This window comes from Mesoplodon densirostris, chromosome 14 (assembly GCF_025265405.1).
Source record: "Mesoplodon densirostris isolate mMesDen1 chromosome 14, mMesDen1 primary haplotype, whole genome shotgun sequence".
Lineage (NCBI taxonomy): Eukaryota > Metazoa > Chordata > Mammalia > Artiodactyla > Ziphiidae > Mesoplodon > Mesoplodon densirostris.
In genome coordinates this window covers 79,535,179-79,557,899 of record NC_082674.1, presented here as the reverse complement: position 1 = coordinate 79,557,899, position 22,721 = coordinate 79,535,179, and the positions used below count along the sequence as shown (strand labels likewise).

The 22,721-nt window shown below is 38.6% G+C and overlaps 1 protein-coding gene across 1 annotated transcript; it reads right to left on the bottom strand.

Annotated features, from left to right (window-relative positions):
• Positions 1 to 735: 735 nt before the first annotated feature.
• On the bottom strand, positions 736 to 20,492 carry KRCC1 (lysine rich coiled-coil 1). The gene is made up of 4 exons (XM_060117243.1): positions 20,320 to 20,492; positions 10,585 to 10,691; positions 10,053 to 10,228; positions 736 to 1,771 (listed from the first exon to the last, which is right to left on the bottom strand). Exon 4 carries the CDS (start codon positions 1,750 to 1,752, stop codon positions 979 to 981), a length of 774 nt encoding a protein of 257 aa, XP_059973226.1. The 5' UTR covers positions 1,753 to 1,771; positions 10,053 to 10,228; positions 10,585 to 10,691; positions 20,320 to 20,492; the 3' UTR covers positions 736 to 978.
• Between the last annotated feature and the right edge of the window lie 2,229 nt (positions 20,493 to 22,721).

Here is a 22,721-nt window from a genome sequence, read left to right as displayed (position 1 = left end):
CTACAACAAAATAGCAGTGCTCAAACACTTGATATGCTTATTGTAAAAAAGCGGATTATCAGAATGAAAACACTGGTCAGGAAAGAATATTCCAATGGCTTTTTTTTTTTTTGCCACATCACGCATCATGGGGGATCTTAGTTCCCTGACCAGGGATGGATCCTGTGCCCCCTGCAGTGGAAGCTCAGATTCTTAACCATGGGACTGCCAGGGAAGTTCCTCTAATGGTATTTTCTTATAAATTCCCCAATTTCAACTATTTGGAAAAATTGTGGTCGTTCAGATTTCTGCCCTAAAAAGTGGGTTTATATATGCTCAGTTATTGCTCTTCTAGAAGAAAATCTTCGTTGAATAGGAACACATCACTGTGTGTTCAAAAATGTAGAAATTAGAAAACAAAAAAAATTGTAGAAATTAGAACTTTATTATATTATAAACATTTCCAGAATATAAACTGATTTTGTATCAAGACTTCTTGAAACATTTAAAACTGTATGTAACTTAAGCTTATTATAATGTATGTCATTTTCCACTTTCCAACCTAGAAAATATACTGCAAGTTAGATCTAACAAAGGAAAAAAAATCAATCTAAACTGCTTCACAGAGAAAACGAATATAAAAACACCCACCCCAAACTAAAACCCAATCAAGAAATAGATTCTGTAAAGCCTATTAATCCTCCAATTTAAAATAAATGACCTCCCAAGGGAAAAACACTTCCACCATCATAGCAATTTGATGAATAAAGCATTTTATTTACCTCATTAAGGGAAATTACATTATGTATAAGAAAAATGTAGTAATGATTTTAGAAGGAGGAAAAGTAATTTCCATGTTGGACAGCAAGTACACTGTTTTCTGTTCATTTAGCCTTTGTACCTGTTCACATGAAAAGAGCGATATGAACGTGGACATCATAAAACCAAGCTCCTCAACTATTTTTTCAGTTTAACCTCAGGAGAACCAATGCAAGAACTTCAAAATCCAAGGATAGACTGGTCCCAAAGCATCTCCTCTTCTGTCCTTTCTTTCCCTTGTTCCTTTTTCTCTCTTCTACGCTTACGTTCCTCTTTCTTAGAGGCTACATCTCGGCTTTTTTTCTCCTTTCGGTTCTTATGCTTTTCTGTACTGACTCTGACTGTTTCCACCTCTGTTTTGTTTCTTTGGACACTCTTGTGTTTGTCTAAATCTATTTCCTCATAAGCTTTCTTCCTCTTATGCTTGGGCCTCTCCTCTTCTGGTTTTTCCCAGCCTTCCTCTGGGTGCCTTTTTCTCTTCTGATGTATCTGTTTATAACTAGTTTGATGGGCACTGGTACTGTTTTCTAAGGAGAGGTGCCTGTAAACTCCAGATTCTACACTGTATGAGCTACAGTTATACTCTTGTTGACTAAAGTTCAGGGCTACTGGTTTTCCTGAGAAATAGTCCCTGGTGAATTGACAGTAGCCCAGGGAGTCTAGTCTCAGCCTGCTGTCATGAGCTGGTAGCCACTGAGGTAACCGCTTCTCCACTGCTTGTGAAATATTGCATGGTCTTCGGTAGGTCTGGATGGGTTCATAAGGGAGTCTTTGATCAAACATTCTACACCTGGGTCTAGAATCAACCTCTTCTTTGTATCCACAGGTTTCCAAATAATCCTCTCTCATCTTTCTGAAACACGTCTTTGGCTCTAAGCCTCTGGCTTTCTGCACTTTGATATAATCTTCAAGTTCATCTTGAAAAGAGTCAGATGTCTTCTTTGAATGCTTCATTAGGTTGACAAGGGATTCTCTGTAGAGAAGATGGGAGAAAATTCTTCTTACTATATTATTTTATGCTGAATATTTCTCTTACTCTTGAAAAGAGTCTCAAAAAACAAAATAAAGAAGCCCAAACAAATTAAAACCTACTTTGGCATGAAAGTTAAACATCATGACATTAAATGCCAAAAAGGAGCATCAGAAAGGTCAAATATTGCCTAGGTCACTCACAAATAATTTTATCTTTCTCAGAAGTGGGATGAAGAGGGTAGAAAGGAGCTGACATATAGAATTCTTTTGTAGGGCTAAAAACGTTAAGGAATATAGGGATACAACGACTTACACATCCATGGTGACTGGCCTGATCTGAATGTTCAAACGATTTCTAAAGTTCAGATTAGTCAATTTTTTGTATACTGCTATCTAAGAAAAGTAATAGACCATAGAGAAGTAATTTGATCTTCAAAATCTTCTGTTTACTCAAACAAAATAAAATGAACAAATATACTCACCTGACTAGAGTATTGTAAGACTTAATAATAAAAGGATGTTTGTAAAATGGTTTGGGAATGCTGGAAATTAGAAATTCAGCTATGAGACAAAACTAATCATAGGTATAGGGCATGAGGAAAGACGAGGGAAAAGAGTTCCGTATCTTCAGAACAGGGTCTTGGATTTCATTCCATGACTTCTGATTGGTGAAAAGAGCATTCTAGAATGCCTTCTGGTTTGTTCTCTATTATTAAAGCACTGGTGGGAGGGTTAAGGAAGGAAATGGAGGTGACAGCTGAGAGGGGCTAGGATTTATGTAGGGAAAAGTTTCAAAAGAAATTTAAAGCAGATAATGCTAGTCTTTGTTTGCTTGTTTAAATTTCTTTTGGGGGGTGGGGGTAGTACAACTACTATTTCTCTTTCTCTCCCCTCACCTCAAATCCTGCATTACAAATCTAGCAGAAAAGGTACTCACTATGGGATGATAATGAGCTAGATATTTTTGTGTTATACTTTATTTCCAAAAATTAGGAGGCAGTGTAACCCATGTAGAATCAAACATTTCTTTCCATTAACAGAACAAGTCTGAGAGCAATCTAGAGTCACTAATGATGAGCTAGCTTTACTGGCAATTTGAGATTAAAAAGAAAGTCTAAATGAAGCCTAATTTGGTGAGTCAGAAAATTTAGCTCTTATTCTACTCAAACACTATAAAAATTCTGACTAGAGCAAAATAATGTAACAAATAATTGATTAAATATGGGTAAAAAATTTGAACAGACACTTCAGAAAAGAATATATACAAATGGACAATAAACAAATGAAAGATGCTCAATGTCATTCATCATCAAGCAAATGTCAATTAAAACCACAAAAAGGTACTACCTCACACTCACTAGAATGACTGAAATTAAAGAGACTGGTGAGCATGTGGAACAATTGAAATTCTCATACATCGCTGGTAGGGATGTAAAATGATACAATTACTTGGAAAACAGTCTGGTAGTTTCTGAAGAAGTTAAACACACACTTAACATACGATACAGTTATTCCACTCCTAGATATTTATCCAAAAGAAAAGGAAGTATATGTCCACATAAAGACTTATACATGAATGTTCATAGCAGTGTTATTTGTAATAGCCCTGGAAAGGAAAAAAAAACCCAAATATTGATCAACAGGTGAATGCATAAATCAAATAGTGGTATATCTATAGAATGGAATCAATGATAAAAAGGAATAGAGGGCCTCCCTGGTGGCGCAAGTGGTTGAGAGTCCACCTGCCGATGCAGGGGATACGGGTTCGTGCCCCGGTCTGGGAGGATCCCATGTGCCGCGGAGCGGCTGGGCCCGTGAGCCATGGCCGCTGAGCCTGTGCGTCCGGAGCCTGCGCGTCCGGAGCCTGTGCTCCGCAACGGGGGAGGCCGCAACACTGAGAGGCCCGCATACCGCAAAAAAAAAAAAAAAAAAAAAAAAAAAAAAAAAGGAATAGATTATTGATACACTTGAAATAGATGAATCTCAAAATAATCATGCTGAATGAAAGAAGCCTGACCAAAGAGTACATAATATATGATTCCATATATATAAAACTCTTAAAAATGCAAACTAATCTGTAGTAACACAGTGGTTGCTTGGGGATGAGGCAGGAAAAAGTAGGAGGGAGCGATTATAAATGGCACTTTTGTGGGTATGGATATGTTTACTATCTTAATTGTGGTGATCATTTCATGGGTATATACACCTTTCAAGACCTATCAAATTGTATACCTGGAATACATACAGTTTACTGTATGTCAACTATACCTCAATAAAACTGTTAAAAGTCACTAATAAGATTAAAAAGATGTTGATAATTGTTAAAACTGGATGGTGGGTACATGAGCATTCATAATACTGCTTTCTCTCCTTATATGTTTAAATATGTTTTATAATAAAAAGATTTCACTTCATAGCCACTAGGATGGCTATAATCAAAAAGACAGATAGGTGCCACTTGTTGAGACACAGATCAAGAAAGAGCCCCTGTAGCAATCATCTATCCTATAAGCTTATAGCCTCATCCACCAGAGGGCAGACAGCAGAAGCAAGAAAAACTACGATTCTGCAGCCTGTGGAAGGAAAACCACATTCACAGAAAGATAGACAAAATGAAAAGGCAGAGGACATTGTACCAGATGAAGGAACAAGGTAAAACCCCAGAAAAACAACTAAATGAAGTGGAGATAGGCAACCTTTCAGAAAAAGAATTCAGAATAATGATAGTGAAGATGATCTAGGACCTCGGAAAAAGAATGGAGGCAAAGATCGAGAAGATGCAAGAAATGTTTAACAAAGACCTAGAATAATTAAAGAACAAAGACCTAGAAGAATTAAAGAACAAACAAACAGAGATGAACAATACAATAACTGAAATGAAAAATACACTAGAAGGAATCAATAGCAGAATAACTGAGGCAGAAAAATGGATAAGTGACCTGGAAGACAGAATGGTGGAATTCACTGCTGTGGAACAGAATAAAGAAAGAAGAATGCAAAGAAATGAAGACAGCCTAAGAGACCTCTGGGACAACATTAAACTCACCAACATTCACATTATAGGGGTCCCAGAAGGAGAAGAGAGAGAGAGAAAGGACCCGAGAAAATATTTGAAGAGATTATAGTCAAAGACTTCCCTAACATGGGAAAGGAAATAGCCACCCAAGTCCAGGAAGCGCAGAGAGTTCCAGCAGGATAAACCCAAGGAGAAACATGCTGAGACACATAGTAATCAAACTGACAAAAATTAAAGACAAAGAAAAATTACTGAAAGCAACAAGGGAAAAATGACAAATAACATACAAGGGAACTCCCATAAGGTTAACAGCTGATTTCTCAGCAGAAACTCTACAAGCCAGAAGGAAGTGGCATGATATACTTAAAGTGATGAAAGGGAAGAATCTACAACCAAGATTACTCTAACTGGCAAGGATCTCATTCAGATTTGATGGAGAAATAAAAAGCTTTACAGACAAGCAAAAGCTAAGAGAATTCAGCACCACCAAACCAGCTCTACAACAAATGCTAAAGGAACTTCTCTAAGTGGGAAACACAAGAGAAGAAAAGAACCTACAAAAATATACCCATAACAATTAAGAAAATGGTAATAGGAACATACATATCAATAATTACCTTAAACGTGAATGGATTAAATGCTCCAACAAAAAGACACAGGCTCGCTGAATGGATACAAAAAAAGGACCCATATATATGCTGTCTACAAGAGACCCACTTCAGACCTAGGGACACATACAGACTGAAAGAGGGGATGGAAAAAGATATTCCATGCAAATGGAAATGAAAAGAAAGCTGGAATAGCAATACTCATATCAGATAAAATAGACTTTAAAATAAAGAATGTTACAAGAGACAAGGAAGGACACTACATAATGACCAAGGCATCAATCCAAGAAGAAGATATAACAATTATAAATATATATGCATCCAACATAGGAGCACCTCAATACATAAGGCAACTGCTAACAGCTATAAAAGAGGAAATCGACAGTAACACAATAATAATGGGGGACTTTAACCCCTCACTTACACCAATGGACAGATCATCCAAACAGAAAATTAATAAGGAAACAGAAGCTTTAAATGACACAATAGACCAGAGAGATTTAATTGATATTTATAGGACATTCCATTCAAAAACAGCAGATTACACTTTCTTCTCAAGTGCTCACGGATCATTCTCCAGGATAGATTACATCTTGGGTCACAAATCAAACCTCAGTAAATTTAAGAAAACTGAAATCATATCAAGCATCTTTTCTGACCACAACGCTATGAGATTAGAAATCAATTACAGGGGAAAAAATGTAAAAAAACACAAACACATGGAGGCTAAACAATACGTTACTAAATAACCAAGAGATCACTGAAGAAATCAAAGAGGAAATAAAAAACTACCTAGAGACAAATGACAATGAAAACATGATGATCCAAAACATATGGGATGCAGCAAAAGGAGCTCTAAGAGGGAACTTTATAGCTATACAAGCCTACCTCAAGAAACAAGAAAAATCTCAAGTAAATAATCTAACCTTACACCTAAAGGAACTAGAGAAAGAAGAGCAAACAAAACTCCAAGTTAGTAGAAGGAAAGAAATCATAAAGATCAGAGCAGAAATAAATGAAATAGAAACAAAGAAAACAATAGCAAAGATCAATAAAACTAAAAGCTGGTTCTTTCAGAAGATAAACATAATTGATAAACCATTAGCCAGACTTATCAAGAAAAAGGGAGAGGACTCAAATCAATGAAATTAGAAATGAAAAAGGTGAAGTTACAACAGACACTGCAGAAATACAAAGCATCTTGAGAGACTACTACAAGCAACTCTATGCCAATAAAATGGACAACCTGGAAGAAACAGACACATTCTTAGAAAGGTATAACCTTCCAAAACTGAACCAGGAAGAAATAGAAAATATGAACAGACCAATCACAAGTAATGAAATTGAAACTGTGATTAAAAATCTTCCAACAAACGAAAGTACAGGACCAGATAGCTTCACAGGTGAACTCTTTTTTTTTTTTTTGCGGAACGCGGGCCTCTCACTGTTGTGGCCTCTCCCATTGTGGAGCACAGGCTCCGGATGCGCAGGCTCAGCGGCCATGGCTCACGGACCCAGCCGCTCCGTGGCATGTGGGATCGTCCTGGACCAGGGCATGAACCCATGTCCCCTGCATCAGCAGGCGGACTCTCAACCACTGTGCCACCAGGGAAGCCCTTCACAGGTGAATTCTATCAAACATTTAGAGAAGAGCTAACATCCATCCTTCTCAAACTGTCCCAAAAAATTGCAGAGGAAGGAAAACTCCCAAATTCATTCTATGAGGCCACCATCACCCTGATACCAAAACCAGACAAAGATACTACAAAAAAAGAAAATTACAGACTAATATCACTGATGAATATAGATGCAAAAATCCTCAACAAAATACTAGCAAACGGAATCCAACTACACATTAAAAGGATCATACACCCTGATCAAGTGGGATTTATCCCAGGGATGCAAGGATTCTTCAATATACGCAAATCAATCCATGTGATACACCATATTAACAAATTGAAGAAGAAAAACCATATGATAGATCAGAAAAAGCTTTTGACAAAATTCAACACCCACTTATGATAAAAACTCTCCAGAGAGTGGGCATAGAGGGAACCTACCTCAACATAATAAAGGCCATATATGACAAACCCACAGCAACGTCATTCACAATGGTGAAAAACTAAAAGCATTTCCCCTAAGATCAGGAACAAGACAAGGATATCCACTCTCACCACTATTATTCAACAAAGCTTTGCAGGTCCTAGCATTGGCAATCAGAGAAGAAAAAGAAATAAAAGGAATACAAATTGCAGAAGAAGAAGTAAAACTGTCACTTCCTGCAGATGACATGACACTATACATAGAGCATCCTAAAGATGCCACCAGAAGACTACTAGAGCTAATCAATGAATTTGGTAAAGTTGCAGGATAGAAAATTAATGCACAGAAATCTCTTGCATTCCTATACACTAACAACAAAAGATCAGAAAGAGAAATTAAGGAAACACTCCCATATACCACTGCAACAAAAAGAATAAAATACCTAGGAATAAACCTACCTAGGGAGACAAAAGACCTGTATGCAGAAAACTATAAGACACTGATGAAAGAAATTAAAGATGATACCAACAGATGGAGAGATATACCATGTTCTTGGATTGGAAGAATCAATATTGTGAAAATGACTATACTACTCAAAGCAAGCTACAGGTTCAATGCAATCCCTATCAAATTACGAATGGCACTTTTTACAGAACTAGAACAAAAAATCTTAAAATTTGTATGGAGACACAAAAGATCCTGAATAGCCAAAGCAGTCTTGAGGGAAAAAAACTGAGCTGGAGGAATCAAACTCCCTGACTTCAGACTATACTACAAAGCTACAGTAATCAAGACAATATGGTACTGACACAAAAACAGAAATATAGATCAATGGAACAGGATAGAAAGCCTAGAGATAAACCCATGCACCTATGGTCAACTAATCTATGACAAAGGAGGCAAGGATATACAATGGAGAAAAGAAAGTCTCTTCAATAAGTGGTGCTGAGAAAACTGGACAGCTAGCTACATGTAAAAGAATGAGATTAGAACACTCCTTAACACCATACACAAAAATAAACTCAAAACGGATTAGAGACCTAAATGTAAGACCGGACAGTATAAAACTCTTAGGGGAAAACATAGGAAGAACACTCTTTGACATATATCACAGCAGGATCTTTTTTGATCCACCTCCTAGAGTAATGGAAATAAAAACAAAAATAAACAAATGGGACCTAATGAAACTTAAAAGCTTTTGCAAAGCAAAGGAAACTGCAAACAAGACGAAAAGACAACCCTCAGAATGGGAGAAAATATTTGCCAACGAATCAACGGACAAAGGATTAATCTCCAAAATATATAAACAGCTCATGCAGCTCAATATTAAAAAAAACAAACAACTCAATCAAAAAATGGGCAGAAGACCTAAATAGACATTTCTCCAAAGAAGACATACAGATGGCCAAGAAGCACATGAAAAGCTGCTCAACATCACTAATTATTAGAGAAATGCAAATCAAAACTACAATGAGGTATCACCTCACACCCATTAGAATGGGCATCATAAGAACATCTACAAACAACAAATGCTGGAGAGGGTGCGGAGAAAAGGGAACCCTCTTGCACTGTTGGTGGGAATGCAAATTGATACAGCCACTATGGAGAACAGTATGGAGGTTCCCTAAAAAACTAAAAATAGAAGTACCATATGGTCCAGCAATCCCACTTCTGGGCATATACCCAGAGAAAATCATAATTCAAAAACACACATGCACCCCAATGTTCATTGCAGCACTATTTACAATAGCCAGGTCATGGAAGCAACCTAAATGCCCAGCGACAGACGAATGGATAAAGATGTGGTACATATATACAATGGAGTATTACTCAGCCATAAAAAGGAACTAAATTGGGTCATTTGCAGAGACATGGATGGATCTAGAGACTGTCATACTGAGTGAAGTAATTCAGAAAGAGAAAAACAAATCATATATTAACGCATATATGTGGAACCTAGAAAAATGGTACAGATGAACCTGTTTGCAGGGCAGAAATAGAGATGCAGATGTAGAGAACAAACGTATGGACACCAAAGGGGGAAAGTGGTGGTGGTGGGGTGGTGTGATGAATTGGGAGATTGGGATTGACATATATACACTAATATGTATAAAATGGATAACTCATAAGAACCTGCTGTATAAAAAAATACAAAAAAAAGACATAATAATAAGTGTTGACAAAAAGGAGGAAAAACTGGAAACTTCATTCATTCTTGGTGCAAATATAAAATGTGCAGCTACTTTGGAAAACAGTTTGGCAGTTCCTCAAAGTGTCAAACAGAGTTACCACATAACCCTAGCAATTTCACTCTTAGGTTTCAACAAAAGAGGACTGAAAAATCTATGTCCACACAAAAACTTGTACAAAAATGTACACAGCAGCACTATTCCTAACAGCTAAAAGCAGAAATGACTCAGTGATCATCAACTGATGAATGGATAAATAAAATGTGGCAATTCACACAATGGAATATTATTCAGCAATAAAAAGGAATGAAATACTAATAAATGGTACAATGTGGATGAACCTTGAAGACATGCAGAGTGAAAGAAGCCAATCCCAAAAGATCACAGATGGTGCAGAGATGAATGAAGAGGTGAATGGAACCTTACCTTTATCAGGTTGAGAACTTGGTGGAGAAATTTGATCATATTCACCCATTAATTGCTTCAGTTTTTTAGCATGAACTTTCCCCAAATAGTGAGACTGTACAACCACTGAGGAGCTAAAAACCATGATGCAGAGATTAAAAAATCTATTTTTTGTCCAATATTCCATTCCCATTCACCTGAAACCAAGCACAGTCTTGTTATAACAATTAAATAATTCAAAGTTTAGAATTACATCAACATAGATCATCTGAAAACTCATAAAATACATCTTCAATTTCTTATTTTGCTTCCTGTAAATCTGAAAGTAAAGCTAACTTTTTGAGTATGTATTTTACCTTGAAAAATAAATAATATTGTTTATTTTAGAGAAAGTGATCCAAATTTATACCTCTGAATTTGAAGATAGCACTCATGCGTTTTAATATATTTAGTCTGAACTAACACTTTTAGAGTTTTGCTTGCTTTCAAGTCAAAGTACCAGCTTCCGTATAAAAAATACTAACAATTTAGAAGCTCTTTATTTTCAACCTACCTCATAATGTGAAATCCACTGTGATTCAAATTATGGCACTATTCCTTATAAGTCTTTTACAAAAGGTATCTGTAAAAAGTTCAGTCTTTGCTCATTCAACATGGTATCTATGAATAAAATAAAGAGAGGTAAGACATTTAGGGTAATATTTTCAGTCTTCAACTGGATATCATTTCATATACCATCTCAAATCTTAACTTCCTAAGTGCTTGCAAGGCTAAAGTACTGGCTTTTTGCTTATTAGAATGACAATTTTAGTATAAAAACATTTAGTAAGCCTCTGATATTTACTATGGTAATATATTTTTTAGTCCAGAAAATACCATTCTGAAGGAGAAGTTATTAGGGCACCAGTAGAATTCTGGACTTTATGGAAATGATCTGGGGCATCCAGCCCTAGTACTTCGTGTCTTATAGCAGACATGTTACTGACTTCTACTGACCTTTGTAATTGCTAAAATCCCAGAGGTAGCATTTCTCTCCCCACGTTGGCTGTCTTCTCCCATCTGGTACTTAATGTAATTGACTAATTTCTCTAAATGCAGGACTTTACACTTCATCTTGTAATGGGTTTAGGCCACCATTCCTACCTCTGACGATCTTTAAAATTCAAATTGTTTTAATCTTGACATTTGCTACTTTTCCCACACATAGTTTTTTTTTTTTTTTTTTTCTTTTTGCGGTATGTGGGCCTCTCACTGTTGTGGCCTCTCCTGTTGCGGAGCACAGGCTCTGGATGCGCAGGCCCAGCGGCCATGGCTCACGGGCCCAGCCGCTCCGCGGCATATGGGATCCTCCCAGACCGGGGCACGAACCCGTATCCCCTGCATCGGCAGGCGGACTCTTAACCACTGCGCCACCAGGGAGGCCCCCACACATAGTTTTTATATGCATTCAGTCTATGTGTTCATCCATGTTACTGGCGAAAACTTTAAGTAGGAAGACAGTAAGATAATACCTATGGCACGCTACAAAGAATTCACCCTTTTCCTTCATCTAGGATTGATCTATTCATTCCCAATAAGAAAGACATTAAGAATTTCATAGAATCTGAGTTTATTCCAAAATTAAATTCAGCATCTTTACGTGAACACTCTATGCTTCTCCACTCCGCTCCCCACCATCTTCCTTCTTATGAGTCTGATTATTCAAATCTATTTGTACTATATAAATGTCTTATTTTTCCATTTTATTAATATTTGAAAAACACATGACATGTCTTCCTAAATTGTAACTATTCTTTCTACAGCAATCGTTCTCAATCTCAATCATTTTGACCAAAGCATTCTATACAGTCAGACAAGTGAACTCTTATTGCCTGGAGGTCTAGGGAGTATACAGCCTAGAGATCAATCACAGAAAGATGTATTTCAAGTTTCATGATTAACCTTAAAAACTCGTGAACTTCTTGAATTCTAGCCTTAAAACATCCATTTTATGTAAAAGTTTTAATTTAATCTTTAAATAAAATGTGCCATTTAAACTTCAAGTACCTCCTGGCACACTGCTGGATACCCCAAAATCTCACAGAAATCTGAGTGTCCTCACTGAAGAATATGATCCCACAACATTCCTCTGACCTACCAGATGGTTCACAAAAGAAAATCAGGCATGGCATCACTTGTACTTTTAGTAAACCTGAAATTGCCTTTTATGGTCACTTCAAAGTATTACATTTACAAGTCACCTATTAATAATTTGTTCTGTAACACTTACCCAGCATTGCCCTTACCATGTACCAGGTACTATTTCAGCACTTAAGAATAGTAACTAATTTTATCCTCCTAAGAAGCCTATGGGGTAAGTACTATTATATAACTACGTACATAGTTAATAGATGAGGAAACTGAGGCATAGAAAAGTTAAGGAACATGTCTGTGACTGCAGTTAATAAATGACAGGAGCAGTCTGGCTCCAGAATCTGTTATTAACTGATATGCTTGGCTGCCTTTCCAACTGATGTAAAACTTCTCCACATTCTGGAATCCACTTCTCTGCTTTTACAAAACCTGAAATATTTTCTGATCTCCAGGGCTTTACATAGCTTTCCATTAAAAAAAATGAAAAGTTAGCCACAAAATGGTGGAATGCATTCTTATTTCATACATCAGACAAAGGACTTATATCTAGAATAAATAAAGAACTCTATGACTCAATAATAAAACAAACTCAGTTAAAAATGGGTAAACGATTTGAACAGACATTTCAGAAAAAAATATAAACAGCCAAGTAAATGCAAATTAAAACCATGAGATAATACTACACCATCATCAGAATGACTAAATTAAAAGGATTGAAAATACCAAGTGTTGGGAAGGATACTGAACAACTGGAACTCCCATACACGACTAGTTAGAATTTAAAATGGTACAACTTTACAATCTGACAATTTCTTTAAAAGTTAAATACCTACTATATGATCCAGTCATTTCACTCATATGTATTTGCCCAAGAGAACTGAAAACATATGTCCATGCAAATACCTGTACATGAATATTCACAGAAGCTTTATTTGTAATAGCCCAAAACTGAAACAACCCTAATGTCTATCAACAAGGGAATGGCTAAACAAAATGTGGTATATCCATACAACAGAATTATTCAGCTGTAAAAATGAACGAAATAGCAAGACATACAACATGGATGAATCACAGAATCATCATGTTGAGTAAGAGACAAAAGAGTACCTACTATGAGTCTACTTATAAAAAGTTCTAGAAATGCAAACTAATCTATAGTGATAGAAAGCAGATTAGTGGTTGCCAGGGACAGGGGTGGAGGGAGGGATGGACTGTAAAGGGGCAGGAGGAAACTGTTGGGGTTGGTGGAAACATCTGGCATTTTGTTTATGAAGGTGGTTTCGTGGGAGTATACACCTGTCAAAAACTCATTGAACTGTACACTTTAAATAAGTGCCGTTTATTGTAAGTATACCTCAGTAAAGTGTACGAGAGGAGCTTAAAGATCTATGATGAATGTTTTGAAAAAAAACTTCTACCTTAATTTGTTAAACTGGATTTTTATGTGTTGGCTTTGTTTCTAGAAAGATCACCCACCTAACAAAGCTCAAGTCACCTATGCAGAACTACTGGTTGTCATACTATGTTAATTATCCCACTGCTTCTAGGAGCCAGACACAGGGACTCTGGAGTCAGTTCTGGCATTTATTAGTTATATGACCTTGGTCAAGTTTCTCAACCTCTAACATAGGATATAACATACACCTCAGAGTTGTTGTGTGTCTTAAGGAAATTAATACATGTAAAGTGCTTAGAAGATTGCATGGCACATACTGAGTGCTGTACAGCTGAGCTGTTTTTTATTGTTATTCAGGATTTCATCTACTTAACTGATAGAATGAAATATTTTTCCAACCAATTATTCTAGTACCTACAGAAAGTAGAAAAGGTTATGGGTAAACAGGTCAAGAGTGCCTGACAGGAGTATCTATTCTTTGTATCTCAAGCTAACTCATGTTTCAGAGGGACTTTGTTTTTTTGTTTTTTTTTGTTTTGTTTTCTTTTAATGAAAGCTGAACGTTCAACTTGATCCTTGTTATCTTTTCTGATTGCTCTGATTTTAAACCAACACTTTATAAAGATTTCACTTTATGTCCTGTGTTAATGTCTGCTACATATAATGTCTAAAAGAATATGGAATGTCAAGCAGAAACACGCAGGCTATTTACAAGCTGGTATTAGGTCTCAAGCAAGAAATAGTTTGTCTCTTCTGAAACTAATCTGGAGTATTTTTCCAGTTGTACCTTCTAAAATTTTTGGAAAAAATCTAGCAAAATTCTGAAAACTTGACATTCCTATTTGTACACCACAAGCCTAGTTATAGACCAACACTCACAATACCATTTACTTTCAGGAAAGATATCATAGTGGAAAGAGAAAGAAAATGGAATCTTTTATTTTGGAGAAATGAAACTATGCACGTTGTTATTCAATAGCTGTACAAGGTTTGGTCTTTTTTATTTCAATATTAGTAGCTAAAGCCATTGCAAAAGCTAAAGTAATAAAAACACTGCACATGAACTACTGAGTTAAATATGAAACACATGAATAGTATGAATTACTCGTAATTCAAAACTGTCTTAAAAATGCTTCATATCTTAATAAAATACTAAGAACCACTCCACTTTTCCTAATTCTAGACCTGTCAGAGAGAATTTGTTACATTCCAACCACCCTTTTAGAAATAGCAAAAACTGAAATTAACTTTTGCATTGTATGAAATGTTTTTAATATGCCTCAATAGGTTTAATAGGTTGAACGAGCAAATCAACTCGAGTGAAAAATTTACTAAAATTTTTCACGCCCACAGCACATTATTTGATTTGTGTTGTGACATGGTATTAAAACATAATACAGCATAAAGGTTTTAAAAATATTTATTAAATATCTTTAATCAGTGAAGAAAAAAATGTTTGAGCAAAATTAGGAATGTTAATTTGCTAAGTTTTAGGTGTAATTAGGTTCCCTTTAATAAATTCTTCCTCTTTAATAAATATACCAAATTAATGGCATGGTCCTATACTTTTAAATTTAGTTCACTAAGAAGCATTAAGACAATTTTCCCCCCTATTTGCATCTTCTTTCTCTCAGCAATGTTATGTAGCATTCACTGTACTTTGTTAAAGTTATCCAAAAGTGTTTTGGTTTTTGATGCAATAGTAAATAGTATTTTTAAGAAAGCCTCAATGTCTAATTGCTTGTTGCTAACATTTAGAAATACTATTGGATTTGTATAATGACCTTGTATTTCATGTCCTTGATAAACTCACTTCTTATTCTAGTAGCATTTCCCAAAATTCCTTGGGGTTTTCTACATAGATGATCATAGCATCTGCAAATAAAGACAGTGTGATTTCTTCCTCTCCTATCTGTAAACGTTTTTCTTTTTCTTGTCTGACTATACTGGTTAGGGCCTCTAGTACAATATTGAAAAGAAGTGGTGAGGATGGATATCCTTGCTTTGTTCCTGGCTCTTGAGATTTGCAATCTTTTAATACCATTATAATCTTAGGAGAGACTAAGTAGAACACAGCACTAAGTTTTAGGAGACGAGGTAACGGATTCTGTTATCTTAACCAAAGTATGCTGGGACTTCCCTGGTGGTCCAGTGGTTAGGACTCCACGCTTCCACTGCAGGGGGCACAGGTTCGATCCCTGGTTGGGGAACTAGTAAGATTTTACATGCCGAGTGGTGCGGCCAAAAAAAAAAAAAAACCCCAAAGAAACCATTAACCAAAGTATGCTGTTTTATTTCTTTTTGTTTTGACCTTGTGGGTCAAATCCCATTTAAGAAGTTTTGAGAGATGCAGCGTGTACCTGTTAGCATCATGAATATTCTTAACTGTGTTAGTTATTAACCCTGCCTTTTCAGGAAATGAGATTAGTACGTGACCTATGAGTTTGCCAAGCTCTAGCTATTTTACACTAATACTACAACCATAAAAGTAACTGAGGATTTACTATGGCATATTTCCAATGACAAAATACAAAGAAATTAACAAAATCATTAATTACGGGCACTAGTTACATACTTAACATAAAATATATGTCTTAACTTGAACTAAACCTTTGAACATCAATAATTATAAGTAATCTATGGCTAGCTAGCTCACGGCTCTTGCTTGTGAAATTAGTGTTACTTGGACCCATGGCAGACATCCTATCTCAGAATGCCATCAAACACATGCCAGTCCTTCTAAAAGATCAGTAAACGTGAATGGGTCTGTGAATGCTCTTGTCCTAACACACAGTACCTGGTCCATAGTAGGAGCTCTAACTGTTTTCTGAGTAACTGTAAGAAGGGCTGTTAGCTAGATTTTCTGTCATTTGACTCGAATCTCTGCTTACTGTCAAGAAAACAAAGGAACATTTTTGGCAATTGCTATGTAAATGGATTTATGATTCAGTAAGAATTCAGAAATGTTCTTCATTCTCAAAATGAGTCTAATTTTTTTCCTAAAAAGCAGATAAGCGGGCTTCCCTGGTGGCGCAGTGGTGGAGAGTCCGCCTGCCGATGCAGGGGACGCGGGTTCGTGCCCCGGTCCGGGAAGATCCCACATGCCACGGAGTTGCTGGGCCCGTGAGCCATGGCCGCTGAGCCAGCGCATCCGGTGCCTGTGCTCCGCAACGGGAGAGGCCGCGATAGTGAGAGGCCCGCGCACCGCGATGAGGAGTGGCCCCCACTTGCCGCAACTAGAGAAAGCCCTCACACAGAAACGAGGAGCCAACACAGCCATAAATAAATAAATAAATAAATAAATAAATAAATAAATAAATAAATAAAAAAGCAGATAAGCAAGAACTGTTTGCTGTGGTTTTGTTTTTACTGATTTCTTAGGAATATTATTACTCAGTAGAACATTTTTAACTATCAAAAATATCTGAGAAACTTGACTGAATGAATTACAAAGTGTCCTGGAAAATCTTTCCCTTGACCATAAATGTAATGTATACTTCTTTTCATAGAAGTCTGGTCATGTGGTATTTCTTTGGGTTTTTGTGATTGAGTTTAATTTCTCAACTTCCTATTTATAATCTTACACTGTCTATATATTCCCTGCTTGCTAATTTTTAATCCTTACTGACCTTTGTTTGTTATCAAGCCCGATATAGAGGAGCTCCTTATAAGAGTGTTACAGCTATAGGTGAAAATGGATCAGCAGTTTTAATAGTATCAGGATCTTGAAAGTGAGAGTGGAATTTTAATAACTGGAAGCATGACAATTCTTTGATACCTTTTGGAGGAATCTCCTAATAAAGTCTTTTAAGAAAAAAAAAAAAGATACTGGCCAAGTACTAAGCAAATTTTTTTTCTCTTATTGTTCATGTACTATTATATTGGTAATTACGTTAGGCTTTTATAAATATTTAAACTAAAAATACCTTGGGTCTTACTCCTACTAGTGTTTTAAACAGTATTATCAAATATTTACCATGTGTTAAGTAGCAGTTAACTGAAAAGTTAATTAAGGATATTTACTTAAAGCGACAAGAGGTAATTTTTAGGTAACAAGTTGTATTTTGTTTTTCAAATCCTAGTGGTCTCAAGCATAACTCAACAGACTTCATTAGTCTTTGAATGTCATTTGATGGCCATTAGAGGTCAAAGTTTCATGTTTTATGAATTGCTGTTCTAGTACACAGCCAAGCCATGGAAAGAATATCATTATGGAACAGCAAAATCGGTTCACAGTTTTAGAGCTGACAAGGAGCTCAGTTTGGTTAGTGCAGACTTCAACCTCGACACTACTGACATTTTCAGTAGGATAATCCTTTGTTGTTTGTGTTGGTGGCCTGTGCATTTTAAGTTGTTTGCGGCATCTCTGGCCTATACCAAGTAGATGCCAGTAGCACCTGTAATCACCAAGCCCTTTCTTGTCCAGTGGCAAAAACCAAGGGGAAAAAAAAAGGCTCCAAACACTGTTAAATGTCTTCTGAGGAGGGGGTGGGGCAAAAGCACCCCTGATTTGAGAACCACTCAGTTGGGCTAGTCCAACTCTTCTCCCCACAGATGACAAAACTCAAGTCCAGGAAGTTTGGGACTTAGGGTCATACAGCTAGTTAAGAAATTAGCATTAGAACTTAACAGTCAAGACTCCTATTCCAGTATTCTCATACCACCTTGAAGCAGTATAGAAAAGTAACTGCTAGCATCGTGTGAACTGATTTAAAGTGTTTAGTAATTGCACATATTCAAAGTCATTGCAAAAAACCAAGTCTGGCAGAAAGCTGTTTTTTTTTTTCCCGTAAGAAACTGTTTCCAAATCTTCCTGTGATGTGGCCATGGGAGCTAACATGAACTGTAGTCTTGACACCTATAAACTGCTCAGGCTTACTTGTTAGTGAAAGGCAGGAAATCTGGTATGAAAGCAGAAAATTCAAGAGATTTTATTTTTTAATATCCTAACAATCACACTAATCCAGGTTGATTGAAGACACTAAATCTAGTCTTCCAAAGGTTGTCTTCACTAAGGGACTTAATGGAACATCATTTGGTTGCAATGAAATTCTAATTTCCAGTTTTAGTGAATGGAATTTATATAAAGTTCTTACAAAATGTTCTAAGAAATTTATAATACTTTACTGTTTGCCATTCCACCAAGTGAAAGGTATAAAAGATTATCGACTACCACACAAAAATAGAGTATACTGTGGAAGAGGATGAAAATAAAAATGATTTTAATGAAGTTACTATATTTACTGTTGTCCCTCAGGAAAAAGGAAATTAAATTATCCAACCATGTTCTGGCTTCCACCATCTTCCTCTCTGAAGACAAAAAGCAACATAAGGCAACACCGCAGATACTAAACATTAATTATGGAAATGAAGATGGCGTAATGTTTTACTAGATCTTCTCCAGTGAGATCAAGCTCCACCGTCTAAAATCCTTTCCAAAACTTCCTTAAAGCCTAAACTCAGGGTTTGGAACCAGCAGTTTGTTTGCAGGTATACAGTAACTGTAGAAACTCAAACATCTCTTAGATTGAGATGATCAAGAAATAGCTCTTTGTGTTAGGGAAAATGTGCTGGTGAAAACTCTAGGCAGATACAGTCCTTCCAAACTTCTGCACAAAGACTTGACCAAACTTGAACTTGGCCTCCAGCAGCCTGTGGCTACGGCCCTCGGATGAACCAGCCCCATTTTGAGCTCAGATCTGGAAAAACTTGGGGCTGTCAAAAGACATTTACTGTTTGTTCTAGCCAACACCTGATGACAGGTCCCTGGCCTCTCTTTAGTACTTACTAAAAAGGGAATACGATTGTGAACCCTTGCTCCGTCCCTCTGAGATGTATGTGTGTACCTCCTACAACTTAGGAGTGTCTTTCTCAAGGATCTGGAAGCCATTCCTTTGCAGTGTTAATCATCAGGAAGGACAGGGCCTCTGTCTCCCAGTCCCTGTGGGAAAACAGAATCCTCACTTCCCTGTCAGCAAACTGACACAGCTCGCCTGCAAGGACACCACCCAACCCTTTCTAATTCTGCACGTCCCTGCCTCTACTTGAGCTCCACCTTGCCCCATTCCTACATCTTCTCCCCAGACACCTCTGCGCAAATCGGAATGGAGCTCAGCTCTTTTCCTACTGTCAGTAGTTGCTGAATAAAAGCTGTTTTCGCCGCCCCGGTGTCCTGCTTTATTAGCTTTGACGCTGGCAGGTACATATTAAAACTCAGACCACTGTCAAGATAGGGCTGTAAATCTTAGAGGCTTGTTTTACACGGCGTTATCCTCAAAAACCCGGGCAAACTCTACAAAGTGGTCCCTCAAAAGCCTCACCCCCTTCTCTCCTCTAGGGCCCGGCACCTTTCAGCTCGCCTGTTTACTTCCTACTCTCCCCAAACTCCGAACTTCACTTCTCCCCAAGTGTGAGTGAGGTCGCTACTTTCCAGGATGTTGATTTCACCCTGCGCAGGTCTACGCCCTTCCCCGTCTGGGGCCTTTTCTCTCCCCGTCTCTGTCCCCTCGATCTCCGAGTGGCCTCATCATCCCCTTCCCTCTCCCTGACGCTTCAGATCCACGGCCTCGGCCTGGTCGCCTCTCTCCCGCTCCAACCTCAGCTTCCCCGGCAGCGATCCGCGTGGGGCACGGGCGCCCGTTTCCGGGGGTGGCGGGTGGAGAGGGGAGCGTACTCCCCGGGCCCGCCCGGCCTCTCCCTGGCCGTGTGGTCGAGGGGCTGAACGCCTGGGCCGCCCCCGCTGCCGGGGCGGGAACTCACCTTCTCTGAGGCAGGGGCGGCCGTCTACAACTACTGTCCCCCTCCCCGCCAACGCCGCCGGCCGGTGGGTAGGCCGAAGTGGAGTAGGCGGAGAGGCAGGGACAACCGCTGCCTCCGCCGCCGAGCAAGCGGGGTGGGAGCAGGAGGCGGAGACCGGACTTCCTGAGGGGAAGTTGCTGCCACCACCGGCGGCTGACTGGACAGCAGCGCCGCCATAGCGGCGAGGCGCGCTACTGCGGTTGCCCAGCAGTCCCGCTCCCAGAAAGCCCCGTTTAGCCCCGCCTTCCTGTTTACCCCGCCCCCTTCGTCCGCTACTTCCGGGCCTCTGTGCTAAACTGGCTTGCGCCCGCCGTTCTTCGACTGCTCCCGGTCTCTCCGTTGGAAGGAAGGAAAAGCTCGTGGGGCCGCTCACCTTGGGAGAGTGAATCTCAAACCACTAAGAAAAAAAGTCAGGAAATCTACGGATTCTACCTCCAAAATATCTGAAAAATACATGCTTTCCTGCTTTATCTGTTTTTCTTTTTTAATACAGAGTAGACTGAGCAAAATCCTTGGTTATGATACGTTGTCATCATTGCTCCATAAGTGATGTTTTTCTCTCTCCTTCTGGCTTCCTCAGTATATGCGTATATATATATACACACACACATTCATCCTTTCGTTCTCTGTCTTCCAAAGAAATCATTACCATGGTTTGTAGTCATCATTTCCTTTCATATGTATATTCGTGTCTTTAAAATATACATATTTATTTATTTTGGCTGCGCCGGGTCTTAGTTGCAGCATGCGAGATCTTTTAGTTGCGGCATGCATGCGGGATCTAGTTCCTCCACCAGAAATCGAACCCTGGTCCCCTGCCTTGGGAGCATGGAGTCTTACCCACTGGACCACCAGGGGAATCCCCATATGTATATATCTTTATCATATATAAGTGTGATGAAAAAAAGTTGAGATTGTTTCTGAATCTCAAAAGATTTATGTCTTTCTCTAGAAGTATTCTGGAACTTGTTTCACTGGACACTTTGAGGTTCATCCAAGCTGTTGCATATAGGTGTTATTTATTCATTTCATTGCTGTACCAAATTCCACCCATTCTCCTGTTGATGGGCATGTCCCTGGGTGCACTGTGCAAAAGTTTCTCTTGGGTATGCTCTCCTTTCCTGTCACAGTACTGTTGACCGATTTCAGGTTCTTATCATCTTTTGTTAGTGCCATGGCAATAGCTGCCTAACGTATCCTTCCTCTCATTTCACCCCTCCAATCTACTCTCCATACTGCCAAAGGGTTCCATCTGGAAGTCATCCTGGCTCCCCGAATTCTAGTGGAGAAAGTCAAACATGACTGCTATTCCTGGACCTCTGTGCACCTGCCTGATATCATTATCTTCCTACTGTTCTCACCTCCCCACCCTGCATTCACTTGATGATTCAGCAACATTAAACCTTTATTGATTCCCCTAAATACCAAGCTACTGCATAACTCAGTTTATTGTATCTGCTACTTCTTCCTGAAACACCCTCTCCCTACTTCCTAAAGAACTCTTCCTCCCCTTAGGAGTAAATACTATCATGAATTCAGTATTTCTCATTCTCATGCCTTTTAAAAAAATTATTTATTTTTATTTATTTATTATTTTTGGCTGTGTTGGGTCTTCGTTGCTGTGCACAGGCTGTCTCTAGTTGCGGCGAGTGGGGCTACTCTTCATTGCGGTGCGCGGGCTTCTCTTGCTGCGGAGCACAGGCTCTAGAGCACTCGGGCTTCAGTAGATGTGGCGCGTGGACTCAGTAGTTGTGGCTCGTGGACTCTAGAATGCAGGCTCAGTAGTTGTGGCGCACAGGCTTAGTTGCTCCGCGGCATGTGGGATCTTCCCTGAGCAGGGCTTGAACCTGTGTCCCCTGCATTGGCAGGTGGATTCTTAACCACTGTGCCACCAGGGAAGCCCATGCCTTTCTTTATATGTATATTTTTACTACATACGTATGTATCCCTAACTAACATGAAGTATTGCTTTACATGATTTAAAACTTCATATAAATGTTATTATGCCTGCTGTTTATTTCCCTACAGTTTTCTTTTTTCACTCACCATTGTTTTTTGTTTTGTTTTGTTTTGTTTTGCGGTACGCGGGCCTCTCACAGTTGTGGCCTCTCCCGTTGCGGAGCACAGGCTCCGGATGCGCAGGCTCAGCGGCCATGGCTCACGGGCCAAGCCGCTCCGCGGCATGTGGGATCTTCCTGGACCCGGTCACGAACCCGTGTCCCCTGCATCGGCAGGCGGACTCTCAACCACTGCGCCACCAGGGAAGCCCCTCACTATTGTTTTTTGATGTTAACCTCTGCTGCGATGTGAGGTTCTAATTCATTCCCTTTCACATCTCTATAACATCCACTGAATGAATGCAC